Source organism: Mastigoproctus giganteus, chromosome 14, assembly GCF_048544385.1.
Source record: "Mastigoproctus giganteus isolate SK-2022 chromosome 14, ASM4854438v1, whole genome shotgun sequence".
NCBI classification, from domain to species: domain Eukaryota; kingdom Metazoa; phylum Arthropoda; class Arachnida; order Uropygi; family Thelyphonidae; genus Mastigoproctus; species Mastigoproctus giganteus.
The window spans coordinates 89254813-89280059 of NC_143588.1; the positions used below are offsets into that span (position 1 = coordinate 89254813).

A 25247-nucleotide genomic window follows, 5' to 3' on the forward strand; every position below is an offset into this window, starting at 1 on the left:
CCTGTCACGATGTTGTTCACATACCGAGATTGTCCCTTATCAAACTTTTTTAACATCTCCCGGCACCAAGTCACACGTTGTGTCATCTGCTCTTCAGTCAGTTGATGCGGCACCCAGAGAGAACAAAGTTTCTTCACGTGCAAATGATCTTGCAGAATCGAACGAATTGTTGGTGAATTTGGGCCCAAAGTATCCTCTATCTGTTGGTAGGTCACTCGCCTGTTTTCGTCAAGCATTTTCCTCACAGCAGTAACGTTTTCCTCCGTAACTGACGTTCGTGGCCTTCCCGGCCTCTCAGAATCCTCCAGAGTGAAATTTCCCCTTTGGAATTCTCTATACCACCTGAATATCGTTGTACGATGTGGACAATCATCATCTAGTGCAAGAGTCATTTCTTCTAAGCACTGGTCTATGGTTAAACCACGCACGAAATTATACTGCAAAACTGTCCTTATCTCATTTCGTGACCACGATGCCATCGCAAGCACTTTACACTCTCACTACTAATGAATAACTGAGCCCATCGACTTGGCGCGGCGGCTACTATGCACGTATGAACATGTCTCAACATGCAGCAACAAGTAGCTTCCTGTGATTCATTGTTGCGTCATATTGCAAAACTTTCCTAGTACCCTTTGTACAAGAGTTGTGTGTGTGTGTTCTGGTATGTACATGGTCGCGTGATTGAATATTCATATACTAGATTGGCATTTATTGTTGGTACACGGACATGTGTGGGTTTGCTGCCAGCATTTGTCGAGCTTCAAGACAGTTGATTCCAAGATAGGGTGTAGTCTTGTGCCCTTGCAGCAATTCAAGGTTCTTGAATTGCATGATATGTTTAATGATTCTAGCCAAAGGAGGTGGCGGAAGTGCCAGGATTGGTCGATCATTTCATGATCGCATTTAGGGTTAAGATGATGGTGGGTTGACCAGAAATGTTCTGCGATTGTGGAGTGGTCAGTGTCACCAAGGTGAATCGATCTGTCATGCTCTGAAAGGCGGTCTTGAAGGCATCTCGAGCTCTCCCCTATATAGCAATTGCCACAATCTTTGCAAGTTATGCAGTATACCACTCCACTATGCAAAAGAGGGGCGACTGTAGTTTTCACACGAGTTTTCTGAATCATGAGGTATCTCGAGGACTGAATGAAGAATATCTTACAAAATAAGGAGAATCATCTGGGGAAACTGGGGATTGAAAGAGAAGCGCGTCAGTTTGATACATGCCAGTTGTAACATATTATATAGCAGATTGATAGAGAAGGATGGAAAATTTTAATGATAAAACATATAAAATCAATACAGAGGATAGTGCTAATCTTGACAACTTGAGTTTGCCAAATAGTTTTGGCAGAAGCTCTTCAGGTATGGTAGTTTACCTCCAGATCTGTCAATTATTTTGAATGACCTCATTTACAACACAAAGAAGGTTATTCATGCATCAGTTTGGTGTGTCTTCCTACTCCATTTTTCATTTATGATAGAAAGGTGGCCATAATGGGGTAGCACAGTGGATATAATCACCTTCCTTTCCACACCTGGTGGAAAAGGCCTGAGTTCACATCTCATTAATGATGTGAGATATTTTTATAAGCTTTTTTTTTCATGATGAGTCAGTCTCAAGTAAGTTTCATGGTTTTATTTCTCCTGAAAACTTTGGTTTTTTCATTCATAAAAAGACAAATCAGTCACAGAATACATAGAACTGTCTTACACATTGTTACTGATGCCTCATAACTTTAGTTGCTTTGATGCTTAACACACACACATGTGTATATATATAGTCGAAGCTCTATATAATGACCCTCCAGGGGAATGAGAAAAGCAACCATTATATCCAAAGAACATTATATCAATTGTTCATAAAATAGCAACAAAACAAGTAAAAGCTTGAACATTTAATGTAATTTTACTAATACAATATAGTATAATCTTATTTTTATAAAGTATACTACAGTATTAGAGTGCAGTAAGGTTAGAATTAAATTGTAAATTTCACTACATAGGCTACATACCTATCAACACCTAACAAGAGAATTGTTTCATACTTTAAAATAATCTCTCAAAACACGCTGTTTCAATGGAGAGCATTTTAAAAGAGAATTATGAAGATGTGCGATAGCAGTTATTTCACTTTCACAGTTAGGCTGCACTTGAAAAAAATTGACGTACAAGCTTAATCCTTGATGAGCATCTTTCACTGAAACTTCTTGTTCAACTACAGTAGGTTCCTCATCTTCATTACAAATTTCGTCACGTCTGCAATGAGTTCCTCTTCATTCGCATATATCCTGAAACATTGTGCCCTCATCCACTTCTGTATAACGTTGAAGCTTAAATTTTCTTGTAAGTTTAGATGGTGATGCACACGCTCAAATATTTCTTCCCTATTTTCAGACTGTTCTTTGCAATTAATAGGAGAAGCAGCATGCAAAACTTCATAGATTACATCATTCAAGGCAGTAAATCCAGCATGTTTGAAGCAGTTGCCGATCACTTTTTCATCAACTTCATCCCATGCTGAAACACATAAATAGGACGTCGATTTCACATTGAATTTTGGTATCAAGACATATCACAATTTTGTTTCTTAAAACACTGGATTACACCTTGATCAAGTGGCTGAAGAACTGATGTCATATTTGTTAGTAGGTGATTGCACAATGAGGGGTGCAGTTATCCACAAACAGAAAAGTTTTTCGATTCTTCTCATTCAACTTATGATCTAAGACTGATCCATTCTTTGTAGATTTGCGATGATATCCATGCCTTTTGGTTTGCTTGATACACAGTCAGTAATGTCTTCAATCCTTTAAAGCATCGAGGCTTCTGGGCTTTCCCAGTGATCAGAAGAGGAAGCTTCTCTGTGCCAGACATGTTTGCTGCCAGGAGAATGGTAATCTGTTGTTTGGACTTTTTTCCGCCACTATATTTCTTGCCTTTAAATGTGTTGTATCCAGTAGCAATTTAAAATACCAGATACAACACATTTAAATGATCGTATGTCAGCAAAACATTTTTTAAATGATTTTCCTTCCATTCCTTTGTAGCATCAATGTCCACAACTGCACTTTCGCCACACACTTTAGTGAAAGATAGGCTGTGATGAGTCTTAAATTTCTGAAACTATCCATCTAAACTTTAAAATTCTTCTGGAACCATCCATCTGAACTTTAAAATTATCCATTCAATGTGCAAAGGATTCAGCCTTAGCTTTTAAAAGATTACCATCTATGGGAACTTTTTTTTTTTTGCATGCATTATCGTTAGTCATCCAAAAAATACCTTTTCAAGATTTGGATACTTGGCCTTTTGTGCTCGAATCCTACCTGGTACAGCAGATTTCTCTAAACTTTCAATCTTTTTCCGATCTTTCAGAATAGTGAACAGGGTACTCTTAGGAATGCAAACTGTTTGGTTGGCAGTGTCAGTCTTAGAATTCATACCATTATCCACAACTTGTAAAATCCTAATTTTATTTGCAATTGGCAAAGTTATCTGCTTTCTTGGAGTCATACCAATAAACATCGCTCTAACTAATGAAATGAACTTCTAGCCGATGTTCATTTCATTACCACACTGTGAGAAAAAGAGGGGAAATCTTAAATGAATTCTCACAGTCAAGCTGCAAACTCATTAATTACTTCAATATATTTGAAGGTTCTGTCATTTTTAAATACAAATATAATAAAAAAGTAAAAATTCAGATTAAGAGGTAGAAATTTATGGTCATTATAGAGAAATCCTTTTATTTTCAATGTCGTTATACTGAATATAAAATAGCATTAGGTTAATGAGAAATTGGCCAGGACCATCCACACAGGATGTTATAATGTGTTGGGACATTAAAAAGATGGTTACTATAAAGAGCTTTGACTGTATATGCAATAGAGAAATTGATGCTCTATGCTGAATTGAAGTCTATTTTTGTCAAACTAGCTGGAACTTTTCTGATGAGAGAAGAATAGCAAATTTATTCCTGAAGTTTATTTTATTTATATTAAGAAAAGATCACAACTCCAGTTAGTCCTAGAGCTTATGCACTTGAATACTGGTCATGAGCTAATTAACAGTTTTTAGCAATTAGGGCTTTGTCATAGCGATTGCTTCTTCTAGAGAAATTGAGACTGTTGCATATATTATGTACAATTTGGAGATCACTGGACACTTGTACAAAGGGTACTAGGAAAGTTTTGCAATACAGCTTTGTTTATTTAATTTTTTCAAAGTAATTTCCTCTACATTCAATACACCTCTCCATCCTCCGAAACCAATCTTTAAACCAGTTCTGCCAAGTTTCACTAGGGAGTAAAGCACACTCGTTGTCCCAAGCCCGTAGAAGGTCCTCATCACTGGAAAACCACCTCCCTTTTAGCTTCATTTTCACATGCGGGAACAGTGCAAAGTCGCAGGGAGCAAGGTCTGGACTGTAGGGAGGGTGCTCGACAAGTTTCAGTCCTGTCGTGGTCAAATATTCGGTGCAGGCTTTGGCGCGGTGAACTGGAGCATTATCGTGATGGAGGTACCAGGTGTCCATTCTTGACTTTGGCCGCAGGTTCTTCATAGATCCAATGACTTTAGGCAGGCATTGTTCGGTATACCACTTAGCTCTGACTGTCTTCTGCGTGTCCAAAACGACACGTTCCACAATTCCACTCGATTTGAAAAATACAGCTATCATTTTCTTCTTTACAGATCGGGATTTTCTGACAATTACGGGTGTGTCGTCATCATCAAAGACCCAAACTTTGTTTTGAGCCTTGGTCGGCAGATCGTAATAGTACAGCCAAGTCTCGTCACCTGTCACGATGTTGTTCACATACCGAGATTGTCCCTTATCAAACTTTTTTAACATCTCCCGGCACCAAGTCACACGTCGTGTCATCTGCTTTTCAGTCAGTTGATGCGGCACCCAGAGAGAACAAAGTTTCTTCACGTGCAAATGATCTTGCAGAATCGAACGAATTGCTGGTGCATTTAGGCCCAAAGTATCCTCTATCTGTTGGTAGGTCACTCGCCTGTTTTCGTCAAGCATTTTCCTCACAGCAGTAACGTTTTCCTCCGTAACTGACGTTCGTGGCCTTCCTGGCCTCTCCGAATCCTCCAGAATGAAATTTCCCCTTTGGAATTCTCTATACCACCTGAATATCGTTGTACGATGTGGACAATCATCATCTAGTGCAAGAGTCATTTCTTCTAAGCACTGGTCTATGGTTAAACCACGCACGAAATTATACCGCAAAACTGTCCTTATCTCATTTCGTGACCACGATGCCATCGCAAGCACTTTACACTCTCACTACTAATGAATAACTGAGCCCATCGACTTGGCGCGGCCGCTACTATGCACGTATGAACATGTCTCAACATGCAGCAACAAGCAGCTTCCTGTGATTCATTGTTGCGTCATATTGCAAAACTTTCCTAGTACCCTTTGTATTGATATCCATTGTGGCTGCAATGTCAGTACACATTCACAGACTTCAAAGTTATAGTATAGCTAGTGCTATAAGACCTCAAAGAAATTGTAAGAGGTTTGCTGGACCATCTTGCCCTTTCATGTGTTTTTGCAGCCAGCAGGGCTAAGGTAATGCAATGGTCTTAATTCTCACAGCATTAAGACGTATTATAAAACATTTCTTGCCTTTACAGTGAGTTTCCCTGGTATTGCACTACTTCAAAATAGATTTTCTCTCCAAAAGATTAATTGGCCATTTGTTTAAAAGATTAGACTGCATTGAGGAGTCTGTTTCAGGATTCAGATGTCGTGGTCTTTAGTGACAATACTTAGAAAAATAGTTGAAAGAAGTTTGATATGAGGTGCCGTACTCTGAGAAGGTGTCATACTCAGAATATCAGAAGCTCTGACCTCACACTGCTACTAGACAGTATAAGGTCAGAGCTACAGAGTTGTAATACAGCTAATGTTAATTAGCTTTAGCATTAGTAGAGGCATATGATGCAAGAAAGCAAGCTTATACAGCATCAGCCAAAAAAAAAAAAAAAAAATCCTTCCCATTTCACTCATCCATTTGCTCCAGGTTTGTCTAGTTCTGCCTTGAATTTTTTTAACCTGTCAACTTCTACGACAGATGGAAGTTTGTTCCAGCAATCAATTTGCCTTTAGCCGGTGGGTTTATTCCACCCAACGGCTAAAGGCAAATTTCTGCACATCTATTCTACAATTGTCTTTCCTCAGTTTGAATTTATGTCTCTTCAGGCAATTAATCTGGGCAAGAGGAAGAAGCCTATCAGCATTGAGCTTACTCAAACCATTCAAGCCCTTATACACCTCAATCAGGTCACTTCGCAGGTGCCTAGTCTCCAGATTTTTTGCAGAACCAGTAATTTGCAGAACTTTCTTTGTAAGAGCAAACCCTTTGTTTCATTCACTAATCTTGTTGCCCTTCTCTGTACTCATTCCAGCAGCTCTACATCCTTCTAAAATGAGGCCTCCAGACCTGTACACAGTACTCAAGGTGTGACCTGACCATTGCCTTTATACAAGGGAATAATCACCTCCATATCCTTGCTAGAAAAAGTCCTGTATATCATTGACAAGACACCATGAGCTACTCTTGCAGACTGTCTCCACTGCTCAGAAAACTTCATATCTGACTGCACAATTACACCCAGGTCTTTTTTATTCTCTACCACACAGTTGATACGTTACTCTGGGGTTACTGCTACCCATATGCTGTACTTTACATTTGTCAATGTTAAACTTCAGTTACTACTTCTCAGCCCATCTGATCAACTTTTCTAGATTCTATTGCAGTAGCTTAATGTCATTAGTGTCATTAACCCTCTGGCATTCTCCTCCCTGAATAACTCCTCATGTGTGAATGTAGATGCAAAATACTCATTCAGTTTTTCAGCTGTCTGAGCAGGATCATCTAAAGTTGAACCATCAATATCAAGTGGACCAATATGATTCATCCCCTTCCTATTAGAATTTACATAAATAAAGAAGTCTTTGCTGTTTTTCTTTGCATTCTTTGTCAAAGATATCTCGTAATCCTTTGTGACTTGATTACAGACTAGCTTATATCTACCATAGGCTTCTGTGTCACATGATAATTTATATGTATCCGATGCATTTTTCTTCATTAGTTCATCTGACATCCATTTAGGTATAAACCTTGAGCAATATTTCTTAGTTGGTATGAAAAGACTAGTAGCTTCCATGATTAATTCATTGAATGCTTCCCATTTAGAGTTTGCTGTTGGTAACATCATCAGTGGTCCCATTATACAGAATTGTACAGTGGCATACTGTGATCACTGCTACCTAGTGGTTCCTTAATCTGCAGATTCTCAATGCATGAAGAATCACTGCTGATAATCACATCAAGGGTATTACTCCCTCTGGTTGTCTGTCAAATATGCTGCTGCAGAAAACACTCATCCAATAAATCCACAAAGGTCTTGTTAGTGTGCAAGTGACCAATCCACAAGTTCCGGGAAGTTAAAATCCCCCATTTAAGACAATCTGATTTACTGGCCCACTCAATTTCTCTTTACAGTTGTTCATTATACTCATCAGTCATTAGGCCTATAACACAATTCTACTCTCAGTTTTGCTTTCCCAGTGCTTATGTCACACAAAACTGACTTAACACACTGCACTGTCCATCCATGTGAACTGGATGCACTTCCTAAGATTTTATGTGTTTCTTTGCTAACAGCATGACCTCTCCTCCCCTTCTATCCTTTCATTACACATTGTGCTGACTGGGCTAGCCGGGTGGGTAAAGTGCCTGCCTGGCAACCCAAAGGTCGTGGGTTCGAATCCTGCCTCGGGCTTGGTTCAGAGTACTGCAAAAACCTTGGGAGGTGCATTATGGCCACAGAAGCCGATGCGCCAATAACTAACTAAAAAAAAAAAAAAAAAAACATTATACATTGTACTCCCCAAATTCCAATTCTGCATTCCTTATATCTGTGACACCACGTCTCTGATATCCCAACAATATCTGCCTTTGATGTCTTGACAGCACCTCAAATTCATCAAATTTATTTACTAAACTCCTAGAATTGGTGTATGCGCAAGTATACATGCGCCTATTCTTAGCTACCCTAACATAGCCCATGTATTTACTTGTTCCGCAATGACTGCCAGTAGAGACTACTCTGAAATCCCTAGAACCTTGTTTTTCAGGTTATTATTGCAGTAGAAGCAGTGCAAGAATCTTTCTCCTGTGCCGGCAGCTACTGTTAATCTATTAGTCTGTGTATCCCCCCCACAAGCTAGCAGTTTTCCAACCCACCTAACACTACCTCGATTCTTGGCATGCAGTGCCGGATTAAGGCATGGGCTAGCAGGGCCCTTGCTCAGGGCGGCATTCTTTAAGGGGCACCAAATTTTACAAATCATGAAAAAATATATATATATCCTTAGTAAAGGGGGCACTGAAAAAAACCTTGGTCCGGCACTGTTGGCATGAGACCAACTAACTCAGCCACAGTGTGAAATAGGGCCACAGAACTTCCTCGCATCATTGATGAGATTTGAATCTAGACCTTTTCCACATGGTGTGGGTTGGACAGTGATTATAACCACAATATCATGTTTGTAGAAGTGTGTACATAGACGAATTTGCATGTTGTGTAAGCTGAAAAATTCAGAATAACTCATAGAGAAAATCTACAACCATCTATATTTAATGCAGTTCTGTACATTTGAGCAGTGAAAGCCTTGTATGCATATGAATGAGCTCGTGCATATGCACACAAGACCTCTACTTCTCGAACTTTATTATATCATGTCTGGGCTCACTACAGTACTCCCACATATAAGAAATAATAAATCAATCATGTAAAACACAATCTTCACTAAAGTGCCTTTCTTGAAATGGTGCTGGCCAAGTTGAACTTGCCCAATTAACCTTTTTGAAATATGGCCAATTAACTTTTCAGCAAGACCATCTGTTTAACAAGTAGTGCAATACCAGGCCAACTCATAAAGACAAAGTTTGTTTTGCTATGAATGTTGGGACTATTGTGTTATCTATGCTCTGTAAATCCTGCCGGCTACAAAAACACAAAAGGAGAAGGCAGTCTTGCACTTCTCACAAGTTCACAGACTGATGTGAGGATGTAAATTACTAAGTTATCCAACAAATATAGGCCACAAACATGCAAATTCAAGTATGAATTTGCATGTTCATCATCAAATGCTCAACTACATCACAGATCATTCATGAATACAGCTGCAAAAAAGACTATATACCTGTTGTTTATTGTAGTGATGCATCTGAACATGTCATCTCAGATACATTTGCTTTAGTCTATTGCTCAAATAGTGGTTGAGAGACTGGAAGCAGGTGGTTGGACAGTTTACCAAGCTGTAGCATGGCTTGCTATGTCACAAAGCATCATCATCTGGTTGTGCCACATGCTGTTCACAAATAAGTTTGTGTACAGCCTGGATCCCTGTTGGGTTCTAGTGTGGCATGAAAGTGGAATCCAAGAGAATCCTGTACATGTACAGAGACACAGTTCAGTTGAGGTAGATTGCTGTATAGGATGGCATTAGTATCTGTGATCATTCCTGTATGATCACAGATACAATGCACACCATCAGGAATGAGTCACTGAATGCATGGTCCTTCCCTATGCTGGTGCTGTAGGCAAAGAGTTTGTTCTAATGGACAACATCCATTAACCCCATAGGATACAGCTGGTCAACAATATATTAGAAGATGCCATCATCTTCTAATATATTGTTGCATAAACATGCAGGCCATGCCTGTTTCTCTGACCTCAGGGAGAAGCCCTACCTAGGAAGATATATTTTAGGAAGATTGTCTGAACTGTCCAGTGACACTTAATCAGCTGGCACCAGCACTTGCACAAAGTGGCAACTGATTTTGCAACATACTTTGATTTTATTGATGCATCACAGGCTCAAAAAATATCTGAAGGTTGCCAAGAACCATGCATTGTCATCCATAATGGTGAAAAGTGTACCTACAAGCTTACAGTGCTTTGAATTTTTTCAAAATAACTGATCAGAACTTTAACTACATGATGAAGTATGTATGTAATCATATTTATACAAACATTATTTGCATTTAGTAATATTCACCCCCCCCCAATAACTTTCATTTCTGTATTTGTCCTTTAGATGCAGATCTTAGGTTTAATCATATGATCTTTTATTTATACAATGCAGTTTAAATATCAAGTATTATGATGTAACTATTTTAATTAATCAACCAATTTTAGTTTTATTATATTTCTGCTTTCTTCCCAAGATAATTTTGAATCTGGCATATATCACTAAGAAAGGGCTTTTCATTTTTGTTAAAATTTTAAATTATGCTTGTAATAAGTTGAACTGGGAGCCTTTTTGAATTATGTATATAATTCATATACTGTTTTTACTTTTTTACGCTCAGACCTGGTCCTAACAGTCCTTTATCTTGGATGAAAACGTGTGTGGAAACATTGGTACCTGACAGCAAAAGTCGTGACAGAAAAAAGATTCTTCTAGGTATGAACTTTTATGGCAATGACTACACAGGCAGTGGAGGAGGTGCCATTGTAGGTTCTCAGTAAGCAATATTTTGCTATTTATTTTCAAATTTCTTCTCTCGCTCAATCATAGTTGAAATTAAGTATGTTTGTTTTAATATAACCGAATACTAATGATGATATAAATTAACATATAAACACTTACAATTCACAACGTGAATCAATCACATTAATGTCATGTTACAGTGGTATTCTACTCGCACGTTATCAGTTTTGTCTTTCATATTCTACAACCTACATGTCTGTATAGTTGGGCAGTACTTCAGTTACCATTATCCCTATCTGTATACCATCAGTGGCAGACTGAAGTTGGCCAATTTCCATACCTAAATATCGTAACAGTCACTGAACTAAAAAGCAAGATATCAGTGAAGCAGAATCTCAAAACTGTATAAGTCTGAGAGTATCAACAGTCACATTCCAGCAGTATATTACTACCTTTTTCAGTGAATTGGCAGTGACTGTTGTCACCAGTTTTGTTTTCAGTCTTCTACCACCCAGAGTTAATAATGCAAAGAGGGTGAAAAGTCATTGTAAATCTTTTCATTAAAAACTAAAGTGAACATTCTAAAAAACAACTAGATTTGCACTGCAATTAATAGTTTTGAGCAATCTGAAAATATCACACTTGTCAAACTATATCACAGCCGTTATGTAAATAATGTAAATACAGTATACACGTAAGGTAGGTTTTCTTGCATTTTCTTTAACATATAATGTATTTAAAATTAAGATTTAAATGTTTCTACTACGTTTTATATTGCTTTTTAAAGAAATGGTGCCTTAAAATCTTCCAGAAATGTTGGTCATACCAAGCAGTTAAGTTATTTACATTATTTCCTATGGATAAATCTCCCCAATTAAGACTTCTAAATGGGGGATGCCTGTATATGAGTCAGCACAGAAAGTCAAGTCTCATTTGAAGGAACACCATTGGTGGGTAAAACTTTTACAAAGATTAAAATCCGAACTGACTATAGACAAGACACAACAATGTGTTTTTAATGCTGAAATGTGACTGGCACACTGTATCTTGGAGTGCCTTATTGCTGTTCAGTTTTTAGGACAGCAATATTTTAATTAAACTCAAGGTTATCGTGAGTTTAATTGAAAAGCAAAGTAATACAGCATAACTGTTGACTGTACTCCAAATAAGAGTCACATTTAACAAATCATTGTAATCATTTGCTTTGTTTCAACTAAAAATAGTGAAGGAGCATTAATGCCAAAATTCAAGAACATTACATGGATTTATCACTCTGATTAACAGTGCTGGGCCTAAAATATTAGTGTAGTCCAGCGAGGTATTTTTGGATACGAGAGTTATGATTATAAGTAACATCTTCTCTATCAAAGTTTCATGGATCTCATGTAGTTTAAATATAACTTTGATTTCAGTAGTTTTTTTTAATAGTTAGACATATGGACAGTGTCAACTATTATTGAGCTTGACTGTTTCGTGACCTTCTATTTTTCTTATTATTTAATTATTTTTCTGTATGAGGGTTGAGAAAAAGTATTGGTAACCAGATAATAACAGGAGAATACAATGCATTACCTGTTATCCATTATCCCATTGGTATAGTTCCATGCATCTGGATAGCCTTCGCCATATCCATCAATGATGATGAAATGCTAATAATCACATGGGATTTTTAATGCACATACACACAGTAGAACCTAAAAAATCCAGAACTTTTTTGAATATTTGTCTAAGGATTATCTGGCCATCCTATTTTCCTTCAGATATTAAAAAAAAAAAAAAAAAAAACAAAAAAAAAACACACCAAAGATGCCAGATTCCTGCATTATATTCCATTAATAATTTCCAAACATCATTTTTTTTTTTGTTTTATGTATTTTCTAGATTATTATTCATTGATTAATATGTATTTAAGGCGATTAAATTGCAGAAATCATATTGCACTATTTATACCGTATTAAAAAAAAATTGGATAATCGGAACACCCATACCAGAGATGGGATTTGACTCTATGACCCTTATTTCTTAGGCAAGTACATTACTCACTGGATAACCTGATCTGGCAGTACAAGTGGCATTTTGGCTTAATATTGGCATACTTCATGGTACAGCATGTGGAACATATGGAGATCAGAGTTACTGTATTATCTAGTAAAAATAACTAATAATCCTGCCATGTGGGTGTGTGAGACAGGTCCTATAAGAATGGTAATACCGAATTATTGCATTCAGTTATGATTGGCACAGCAATTTCTAGGAATACATTACTTGCATAACTCAAAAGATACCTGTTAAAAAAAAAAAAAGGATTTTTTTATTGAATGGCACGGAGAAGTGTGACTTTAAAACTTTACATTACATCTGTTGGTTATTTTATCCAGCTTTACATTTCTCACTTTTGAAAGGGATTTCAGAAGGTATGGCAGTACTTTCTGAAAAGAAAGAAAAGAACTGCAGTTTTAAATGTTGATACATTTTATTCTTTATTCTGTTAATAATAAGATGTATGCATTATTCTAGTCTGTTAGTTTGCATTCAAGTCTTTCAAAAACCAGATGGTATACGCTATTCACCTAAAAGAAAGAATCCAGAGAGTATATGCCATATACCCTCCACTACAGCCCTGTCAGGGACACCAATGTTTTCATACCAAAAAAGATTTCTTTCACTTTTGCAAATTGCAGTTCCTGGAAACTAGATACTTGCAAGGAGACTTGATTTAAGGCTTTAAATGGATTGAGTAAATTAAATGCTCATAGCTTGTTTGCTCTTTCTCAGACAACACACATAAGGGAACATAAATTTAAATTGAAAAAAGGTGGTTGCAGAATGAATATGTGAAAATTTGCTTTCATTCAGAGAGTAATTGATTATTAGAACACAGTATTGTGGATACCTTGAATAAATTTAAGAGAAATTGTTGGAGAGGGTGTAATATTAATTTTTTTTTCCTGATGATGTATAGACTTGTATCATTTGCTACTGGTAATTGCAGAATAGAAGCACTTAATGAACACTGTAGACTTGGAAACAGATCCTGAAGTGGATTCAAAACATTATCATAATTGTGCGGCATTATTGAGTTACAACATCTTTTGTAATTAGGACCTTAGAACCAGTAAATGAAGGATATCTCATGGTGAAAAATGTTCATTTTTAACTTTAATTTTTTTATTCAGAATAAACAGTATTTATAATCTTTAAACATTCATTCTTTTGAATGGTGTAAAATTAAGAGATAAAATGCAGTATTATTCAAGATATATTAAGAGTGGTCAAGGGATAAATTTTCAATATTCTTATTATAGATGTTCATGTTTGTTAATTGTAATGCTTCTTAGATTGAATCTTATCATAAAATTTTTGTTTTTATGTAACTTGTAAAATGTTTATTCACTTAATGTTACAGGTACATTGATATCTTGACCCGATATAAGCCCAAACTCATATGGGACAGGGATTCCAAGGAGCATTATTTTGAATATCAGTAAGTAGTTTATTTTATTTATTTATTACAAACCACCTTGTGGCATCTTAACTTAATACAAACGTTTAGTCCATAAAAGAAGTATTGGCCACTTAACTTATTTTTCCTTTTTACAGATATATCCTAAGTTTTAATTTAGGGCAAAACTTGAAACATAAACAGTGATATATATGCTTTGTACTTATTAGTACTAAAGTTAAGCACATCAGGGGAAAATAAGGTCACGTCATCATTTTTCTTGTGAATTTGGCATGCATACAATATGTGACTAGAAATTTCTGGGAATGGCTTTATATATACTTATTCATTATTTCAACTTCTTGCTGGGTTAATAAGGAAACCAGTTTTCTCCATTTAGTTCCATCTTTCCACCTCTCTCTCTCTCTCTCTCTCTTTCTCCCCCCCCCCCCCCCCAGCTCCAAACAGCTAATGCCTCTTCTCTCCATATTGCTGTTTACCTCCTTTCTCCATCTTCTTGATCTTTTACCCTCCATTTCTGTTCTAGCAACTTGGCAGTCTGCTATTCTCTTTACATGTCGAAACCATTTCAGTATTTATAAGAACTTATATCATTCCTTTATAAGGAGTGACTTTATTAAGGGACTTAAAATTGAGCTTGATAATTATTAACTTTTAACCCCTTCAGAGTAAGTTCCCTTGGGCAGTTCTGCACAAGGCCATTCTCTTCTGCCACAATTGGAAGCAGCTGTGAAACTCTCATTTACTGATGTTGATTTTAGTGCTCTCATTCGATGTAATCTTTTGGAATTTCTCCAAAGACCCAAAAATATATCCCTTTCAGCAAACTTTTTATATTTAGAAATAGAAAGAAGTCAGATAGAGCCAAATTGATAAAGTAGGGAGGATGTTTGAAAAGTGTGTTTTCAACAGAAATTGTCTTGCTGATAACACAGTATGAGCTGGCATGGTGCAACACCTTTTCTCTCAGCTGCTTTGAAACTTAAAGGAAAAACATCATACTGACAGTTTGTTCTAGAAAAATTGTGAGTGGACAGTTTTTTTTTTTTTTTTTTTTTATATTTCTCTTTAAGCATAAACAACCTACCGTCTGCCAATTTTTGAGGGTTAATTCTGATTCCAGCTGTGAAGTTTCTTCTCAAACTGTTCCTTGCTAAAACCAAGGATTTATCAACTTTATGTGAGATCTACTAATGATAGGAGTTTTTATTTTGTTAAGCAAGTTCAGTTCCAGAATCTTTTGACTTGTCAGGATGGACTGATCCCGTAATTTAGTCTGAATATCAAGTTCACAGTTTGTTCTTGACTGTAATTCCTTTGTTGAAAATCTTTCTGTTTTAGCTTTGAACAGTGTTACCAAAGACAAGATAAAATCCATAAATAGTTTTCTCAAGGATGTGTCAGCTCTTGTTCTCAGCAGTATTCTTAATTTTTCCTTGAAAATAGTGGGGTTCTATATTTTTTATCTTCTTTATCATGATATGCCATTCTTTGAACAAATATCAAGAAGTCCAACCCTATGGTTCTTGTCACATTTTAGGCTTATATCAGTTTGTTCTCCATTGTTTGATAAGATATTAGCTGTCCTTTTTAAGTATTATTTGAGCATTAAACCATTTCCATTCACTGTGGTCTTTCTAATTGTTCATTATTCTATTGAATCCTGTTTTGGCATATCTGGTCTCTTTATCAGGCATGCAGTATTTTTAGATACATTGTCTTCATTTCAATATGTTAATTTCTTCATCTTTTGCTTTCTTTCCTTTTGACAGTGCTGGTCTTTAACTGGAAAATGGCAATTTGGGTTTAACAGGGATAAATGCAAAGCACTGCATTTAGGTAACAGTAATCCTAGAATAATATAACATTTGGGTAGTACCTAACTCAATATAGTGGAGTATGAAAAAGGAATCAGCCCATCTCTGTTATATGAAATTTGAACACTTTGTCTGGTCATAGCTATAGTAGAGACAAAATTGGCACAGGTTGTGTTCTACAGAATGTGCATCATTACATAACATCAAAATCAGATTCATTTTAATAGCACTGGAGCATGTTGCCCATATTTACATTTTGTGTATTGTGTAGCATTAGTAGTGGAAAATGATGCAAAAAAGCAATCTTATTCATCATCAGCCAAAAAAAAAAAAAAAAAAAAAAAAGCACCTCCCATTTCACCTATTCATTCCTTCCAATAGTTTGTCTAGGTCTTCCTTGAATTTATTTAAGCTATCTGCTTCCACAACAGATGGAAGTTTGTTCCAGCAGTCAATCACCTGCTGACTAAAGGCAAACTTCTGTACTTCTATTCTGCAACCATCTTTCCTCAGTTTGAATCTGTGCCCTCTCATGTGTGTAGTCTGAGCTTGAGCTTGCTGAATCCATTAAAAGCCTTAAACACCTCAATCAGATCACCTCGAAGGTGTCTCCAAATGCTGCAACATGCAGAACTGGACCCTTTCTTGGTATAAGCACCCTTGTTCTGCTCGCCAATCTTGTTGCCCTTCTTTGTACTCATTTCAGCAGCTCTACATCCTACAAGAGCTGAGGAACTCTATTCCTTCCACCTGAGATTGGCTGATGAGAAGAAGACTAAATTCCTTCCAATCATTGGTGGGAATCGAACTTGGTAATTTTAGAGATCAGCGACATTGTTATTTTTCTTTTTGGTATTTTTATTTTTGGCATAAATAAGAATAACTGTTCTATTTTCACTTGTGCTAGTTACTCAGGAAAGTTTTTAGTTCCAATTCATATAGCTGAACTGATCAATATAATATTCAAGTTTACAGTTTTATGACAGGTTTGCCATTTATTTAATTTCTTTCATAAATTGTCCTGCCTCCAAGATATGGATAATATTGTTTAAATTTTCATGAAGGGGTGCTATCTGTCTCGGTTTATTCATTGTTGAAATTTTCTTCCAAGGCCTTCTTTGTAATTGGTAGTCCTCATGCTTGGCTTCCATGGCATAGGACAACAACCCAACCCATTGGCAGGTTTAGAGGTTATTGGAATGCTATATCCCCTTTTTGGATGCTGCTACTTCGTGGTTCCTAACAAAATGAATTGCTGAGACAACTGTAGCTGGTGAGCTGCAGTGGAGATAAAATAGATTCAGCAATATACTTTTCATACATGCTTCTAAAAGAATTTTTTCCCCCCCTGATCTCAATGCAGTGTAATACAAAGTATAAATTGTTTGAATTTTTTAATAAAAATTTTACTATAAAAAAAATATTTTTAAGTTCAGGGCAGCTTTCCATATTATTAATGCTTTTTATAAGTCTCATTGGAATGAAATAGTTTTGATAAAGTGGAAGGCTGAGCATACTGAGGTACACAGTGGAGTGGAATAATCACTGGAATAACTGTAGTAATGAGAGACTGCCACTGAGGATTTTTCTTCAACATGTTTTATACTTGATAAAAGTGTTCACGTCAGCATCAAAGTTCTACATTACCTGAAGCATATGGGAAGGGAGAAATCTGTGTGACTTCTGAGGTTACCATTTGGCATGCTGCAAGTCATGAGTAGCATTAAGTACTTAATGAGGAACTCTGCACTAGCATTTTGATAGTGGTGACTAATCTTACTTAGTCATTCCTGTCTTGAATTCTCTTATGACGTATGATACTTGTAAGTTGGAGGTGTGAGAATTATTTTGGATCTGTTATCAGCTACAGGGATTCAGATACATTTTCTAGCTGTACAATTCACAAAGAGGTGTTGTGTGTCATCTTACACCACACCGCATGATATACAGGTGATGATAATTTGCTGGAACATGAGTTTAGGGTTGAAAAAACACCAAGCTTACTCTGATTACTGGAATGAGAACATATTAGAATGTCCTGTGAAGACAGGCTGAAATTTTTTGTAAGAAATAATCATAATTGCAGCCTTTTGGGGATTTAGTGAGAAAAGCTTACAAGATCACCTTCCCATTACAAGTAATATCTGAAAAAGAGTAGAAGATATAAAATGGCTGTGAAATGGAACAAATGCATTTGTAACTGTGAAAAATATATGTTATTGAGCTAAGCATTAAATTATTAACACTCACATTGAGGAAACAATGGAAATTTGCTATAGCAAGATCTAAGATAATTAGAAAATACTCATAATAGATTATAGTTATATCCAAATTACCTGTTTTAATACTCTCTTATAATTATGCAGTATTGTGCTTTTTCAGTGCCTCAATCAAAATTCCAATTAATTCCAATAGAATTTATGAGTAATACTAATATGGTAACAGAAAGGCAATCTAGGATGCATAATAGACCCTGATGCTTTTCCGTGGTTATAGGATGGTTATTGATGCTTTTCCATGCTTCAGATATCACGTTTATTTCTATTAGCTCTGAAGAATAAAAACATAATATCCTGTCATGTTGCACCATAGTAAAAATTAAACAAGAGTTACATATTTGCAAAACTACCTACAAGCAAAATTACTTTTTCTTGCAACTAACCTGAGGGTACATTGATAATGCTTGCTATAGGACACACTTTTAATAACAGACGTTCTGTGTGTGTCTGTAGATGGAGAGATTTAACATTTTCACAACTATTTATGTAAATCCTATGTTTGACATGTGTGGGCTCCTGCAAGTACATTCCACATAATGTGAAATGTACTTGCATGGCCACTTTTGTGTGAATTGTCTTCAGATTTGTCCAGTACATGGTGCTGTCTGTTATCTTTGTTTCCAACTAATAGTAGACATAGTTTTACTATGTGGTAGCATGAAAGCAGCTTTGAAAATCAGAGGAGGACATCATACCTGTTAGTCATTGTTATATGATTTTGGCTTACAAGAACTGAAATTGAATTAAGTGGTACATAAATAGATGTAAAGGATATTTATTATTGAGTCAAAATAAGAAGAAATCAGTATTTAAAAGCATTTATTACAAAATTTCATGAAATGGAAATTGGTGAAATAATGAGCACTTCAACCTGCATGGGTGTAATCTGCTTTAATTTCTTAATGAATTACAGTTTATGCTCAGATGTTAGAACTGGTAAGTTATAGTGACTTCATTTACATAGTTGTTAATTCGATTATACATTTCTTTGTTAATATTTAGCCTTTAGTAATTATATGCATAATAGATCCTGAATTAGTCAACCAATAGCTGTTAGTAAATATCAGATAAAAAATAATTTTTAATACCAGTTAATTAGATTAAATTAAACTTAAGTAAACAGACAGCATGAATACTTACATTAATGTAACGATGTCCTTATAACACTGTCAGCTTCACATACCAAGACAGATTTATAATAAGTATAGTATAATAATATATGTTTTATATTGTACTCTCAAACTAAGAATTTTTGAATGAAAACTCACGTTTACAGTCTTCTGTGGCCAATCATAGTTGTATTTGAGGGTGAAGATATTTAGAGAGAGAGAGAGAGAGAGAGAGAGAGAGAGAGAGAGAGAGAGAGAGAGAGAGAGAGAGAACAGAGGTTTAGCAACTAATCTTTGTGAGCATCTTATTTGTGTGAGTGGGGGTTCTTTTTTCACAGTATAATTATTATGGTTTCTATTTATTTTTTATCTGTTCTAATACTCTACTCTTGAAAATATGCATGTGGTTAATGTCTATCTGCACGCCTTTGTTTTGGTTAATATTCTTTGTACAGTCTGTATTTCCTGTACCTCAGTGGTTTGAACAGAGGTGTTCTTGAAATTCTATTGGTTATTCTTGTAACAGGTATAGCATGTATGATCCGATTTTGTTATTAGGCTGTAGGATGCCATATTTATGTTCTTTAATTCTTCTGAACAACCTTCTGCTGGCAAACCAGCAGAAGGTTGTTCAGAAAGTATATGATTTTTGGCAATATTTGCATTGTAAATTATACACTGTATGTTTAGTGGAAAGGGTCTTTGTCAGGGGTGAAATCGGGGAGGGGATTTTACCATATTTTTTAATGGTGTTAGTTATTGTAAATCTAATCTGGTGTACAACCCATATTTTTCAGCTTGATCTGTTCACCAATTTGGGGGAATTGTAATGTACCAGTTTCTTTTTTCTGGTTCGTTTCTGGATGAGCATATGTTGAAATACAGTAAACCCCTGCTATTCGCGGGGGTTACATTCCTGAGAAATGCCGCGAATACCAAAAATGCGAATACTGAGTTATGGCTCTCATAGTAATAAACGGGTTCCGTTCCAAAATATGAAATATATAAGAAAAACTAGTCTAAAATTTTGTCTATGTATGTATGTATTATATGTATCTTCATAATATGACTATGTACATAGAGAGCACATAGTGAAATGCAAGCATATGGCATCGAAATGAAAATAAGAAACAATTTAATATTAAATGTAATATTTATTAGAAATTTCAAACCAGCGCCTTTGCTAGCTAAAACTTATCCCGCCAGTGTTATCACCAGTTTTGCTAAAGTGTTGATAAAGGAGTTTTGCCTTTTCACGAATGATGAGTGAACTTAACGGAATTTTATTTTGAGTTCAGTCTTCTATCCAGAGATTTAAAGCCTTTTCCATTTTTTCTAATTTAACATCACGAGTTACAGACCAAATTTTTGAAGCAATTAGCGCGTTTTCAAGGACACTACGGCGGATTTTTTCTTCCGATTTCTTGATTGAGCTTACCGTTGACTCATTGATTTTACAATGTTTTGCCACTGAGGGACACTTTCCCTATTAGAAATTTTGTCTAATAACTCAATTTTATTCGCTAATGTCATCATCTTCTTTCTATCTTTTCACATTTCCCTTGTTATTCGTAGCCATATTTTTATGGCTACGAATACGGATTAGAAAGAACTTGTCCACAATAAAGTCACTTTCTTCCGGTAACACACTCGAAAAAGTGTGTTTTACACTGCAAAACAGTAGATTTATCACTTTTGTAAGCATATCAATTTATAAATGGATAAATTTATTCAATTTATAAGCATATAAATTAAAAGCAAACAACGAAACCTTCCATGACAAGTGCATAACACATACTGAACAAGGATTAGCGAGAAACATCCACGCTCGCGATTTTGTCACCCCTTTCCCCCCACCCACTGAGCACTGTTTTGACTGGGAAAGATAATTTTAGCCACGCCCATGCTTTTTTATGGCGGAAAATGTTCACGGCACTTTAAAATTCACATGTTTTTAGGTTTCATTTTATGTCAAATCAGCAACCGCGAATAGCGGGGGTTTACTGTATCTCTTTTTTATGGGTATCCATTTTTCTAAATATTTGGGAAATTTTGTTTATTAATTTTTGAGTGATCTCCTCATAGCCAAAAAACCTTTAAGAACAAAACTTTTAAAGAAGCCGCCTATTTTTGTGTTCATAGGTTCTATTATAATACTTGTACCAGTGTCTGTTGGTTTCCTGTATATTTCTATTAGGAGTTATTATATTTCTTTAACAAGAGATCCAGGATTGGAAAATATTGTCTATTTCTATTTTAAATTTTATGCATAAATGTAAAATATTTAGAAAATTGTGAAAGTTGTTTAATTCCTCTAATCCATGTGGCCAAATGGTTGAATGTCATCAACATATCTAACCATTAATTTTCAGATGTCCCATAAATACAGGAAATGCAGACTGTACATTATTAGCATAATCAGCAATATTAACCAAAACAAAAATAGAAACCATAATAATTAAACCTAAAAAAAAAAAAAAAAAAAACCCTTCCGTTCCCACTCCCTTCTTCATATACAAACTATGATTGTCCCCAGGAGACCTTAATCTGAGATTTAATTCAAAAATTCTTAGTTTGAGAGTACAGTATTGAACATATAATTAATTACAAACCACAATCTTGGTACACAAGGCTAAAAGGTGTTATAAGGACAGCATTACAAGAATGTAGGTAATCATGGCTATTAAGTTTAATTTAATCTAATTAGCTAAATTTTAAATTCATTAAAAATTATTTAAATTGCTAAAATTAATCTTTACCTGATATTTACTAATAGCTACTGGTTGACTACTTCAGGGTCTATTACGCATATAATTACTAAAAGCTAAATATTAACAAGTAAGAAATGTGTAATGAAATTAACAACTATGTAAAATTAAGTCACTGTAATTTATCAGTTCTGCTGCATTTACAATCACTGAAGAAATGGTAAAGGAAGTACCATGAAATATCTGAGAATAATCTGTAATTCTTTAAAAAATAACTTAAAAGAATTACAGATTATATACTGTCAAGGGTAAATGGCCTTTGCTTTCATAAGGGTGACTACAGAGGTCTCAGAGTGGGACCAACTGATGATGTTACCAACAGCAAATTATAATTGGGAGGTAATCAACAAACCTACTAGGGTTTTCATACCAACAAAGAAATACTGTTCAAGATTTAGACCTAAATGGATGTCAGATGAACTATTGAGACATGTGATAGATGCATATAAATTATCAGGTGATACAGAATGCTATGGTAGATATACATTAGTCTGTAATCAAGTCACAAAGAAGTGTCTGGCAAAGAAAAACAGCAAATACTTCTATGCTTATATTAACAGTAGAAGGAAGGGGTTAATTTTCACATTGGGCTACTTGATGTTTATGGTTAACTGTTGATGACCCTGCTCAGGTTGCAGACATTGAATAAATATTCGGCATCTAGATTCATACATGAGGAATTCTTTAGGGAAAGGGATGCCAGAAGTCTATCAAGCTCTAACAATAAGCTAAATGAATTTGTGACAACTTGAAAGGAAAGTGGAGGGGAAATTGTTGAAGACGGATGTGAAAAAGGCACCTGGGGTGGATGGAATCTATCTAATTATATTAAGGGAGGCAGCAAAGGAGGTAAGCAAACCCTTACCTCCTTTACCTGCCATAATTATGACAGCATCTTTGGATTCAGGGGAGGTCCCTATGGACCAGAGATGTGCAAATGTATCCCTAGTTTGTAAAGTGGGATCAAAAGACAATATGAGTAATTACAGACCTGTTAGCTTAATGTCTGTTGCAGGGAAAATAATGGAATCACAAGTTAAAGAAGTAATGTAGGACCATTTAGACAGGCATGCAGTTGTACTGCAATCACAGCATGGATTTATTAAGGGGCAGTCTTGTTTAACCAATCTGATAGGTTATGCAGTGACCAAAGAACTGGATGCAATAAATAATTTTGATATCATCAAGCTCTAGAAACATTGGGCTGAGAAATGGCAGTTGAAGTTTGAAAAATTCAAGGTACTGCATATGGGTAAGCAGTAATCCCATAGTAACTTATCAACTGTGTGGTACTACACTCAGGGTAGTAGAGAATGAAAAAGACCTGGGGATAATTGTGGAGTCAGATATGAAATTATCTGAGCAGTGCAGACACGTTGCCGGAACAGCTAATGGGGTTTTGTCAATGATATGCAGAAACTTTGCTAGCAGGAATAAGGTGGTGGTTATCCCTTAAACAAAAATGCAATTTTGTAGTTAACATTATCTGACACTGAGCCGTCGAAATTAAAGGCAGCTTACACTCCATGTAGGTTGAAGTGTTCATTATTTCACCAATTTCCATTTCTTGATATATCTGCGCACAATACCACTAAAAGAAATTCACTCTTTGAAGAGTTAATAAAAATATATATATATATGCAAGTATAGTGACCCTTTGTATGTTGAAAACATCAGCAGTAACTATAGCTGCAGTCCCTGATAATCACGGCTGACAACTATTTCCATTGTCCTTTGTAATGTGAACTTGTGTGCCGTTATAATTTACAACATGCATGCACTTTACGGCCAAATGATATATATATATACAGGGTGATTCACTACCAGTGTGACAAACTTGCAGGAGGTGTAGGGGGCACAAAGACGAATCGGAATCACATAGCATTGCAGGGTCTGGAATGCCTTCGTCATGTGGTAGAGGACGTTGAACGGGAGGTCGCGTGAACAGCGATCCTGCTGGAAGTCAGCATTTGCGAACCATTTCTGTTGAAGAAACCAAGTAGTAAAAGTCCTCCGGAGTGGATAATCCGCAGGCTCCAATGATTGGACGCGTTGCAGATGGTATGAACTCATTTGGTTTGTTGATAGTATCCTCCATACAGTGGATTGGGAAATACCCAATCGTTGGCCTATCACTCGAGTACTCGTACTGCCTTCTGCAAGACGTAGGACATTCTCCTCATTGTGTCTGGCGTCCTCGTCGTCTGCTCTCGATTCATGGTACTTCTCGTGAAACAACCAGTCTCGTGTAACCTTCTGTGCACACGTGCTAAAATCGTATGTGAGGAGCACGCCTGTGCGGGGAAACGTTCCTGGTACAAGCACAGAGCGTCGTGCCCATTACAGTCCGCAGCTCCATACGCGAAGTGCATGTCGGCCAGTTCAACGTTTGAATATTCGTCCATCCTACTGCCCCGGGAATCGGTTCGCAAATGCTGACTTCCAGCGACCACCCGTTCAACGTCCTCTACCATATGACGAAGGCATTTCGGACTCTGCAATGCTATGTGATTCGTCTTTGTGCCCCCTACACCTCCTGCAAGTTTGTCGCACTGGTAGTGAATCACCCTGTATATATTATTATTTTTTTTTTATCTAAAAAAAATTCATAAATACCATATATAAAAATTTTTTATCTTGCAGATCACCTACTGGCCATCATAAAGTATTTTATCCAACCATATATTCTGTTTACCTTCGTCTAGAATTGGCACAGGACTTGCAAGTGGGGATTGCTATTTGGGAGATAGGACAAGGCCTTGACTATTTTTATGATCTTCTTTAACATTGCTGCTCTAAAAATTCTATGTAAAAACAATGAAATGAATTGGGAAAACAAAATTCCATCTTCATTTTATAGTTGTAGATAAAATTTAAATGTTTATACATTTAAATTTTATACATGCTTAAACATCCAGTTCTAGCAGTAATTTAAATTATAAATAATATAAGATGCTTCCAAAGGTGATATAGTAAATGTTCCAGATGAAAACTAAAACTATGCCCATTTATTCTTCTAGAGACTCTGGTTGTATAAATTTTGTACATAATTTCTTGCTTCCTGTAAATAATTTTTTTTGTATAACAGTTCTCCATATTCTCTTTTAAGAATTTTTTAGTCTTTTAAGATGGATTATATAAATGGAATTTCATTAAAGTGTACAGACAGTTTTGAAAACTTCAGGATATTCTTTGTAAATAACATTATATCATGATGTGGCATTTTTATAAAATATAAAACAAAGTTTATTTTTACAATGCAATATCTTTCTTTCACTCAAAA

The 25247-nt window shown here is 35.9% G+C and overlaps 1 protein-coding gene across 2 annotated transcripts in view; it reads left to right on the top strand.

Moving 5' to 3' along the window:
* LOC150075332 (chitinase domain-containing protein 1) overlaps positions 1–24776 on the top strand; it is a 104896-nt gene extending 80120 nt beyond the window's left edge. For both annotated transcript variants that reach the window (XM_090388263.1, XM_090388262.1), the window contains exons 9-11: positions 10407–10562; positions 13935–14012; positions 24608–24776. In XM_090388263.1, the coding sequence (XP_090244389.1) occupies positions 10407–10562; positions 13935–14012; positions 24608–24749 (376 nt within the window). In that variant the 3' untranslated portion in view covers positions 24750–24776. The remainder of the gene's footprint in view (positions 1–10406; positions 10563–13934; positions 14013–24607) is intronic.
* Positions 24777–25247: the final 471 nt, after the last annotated feature.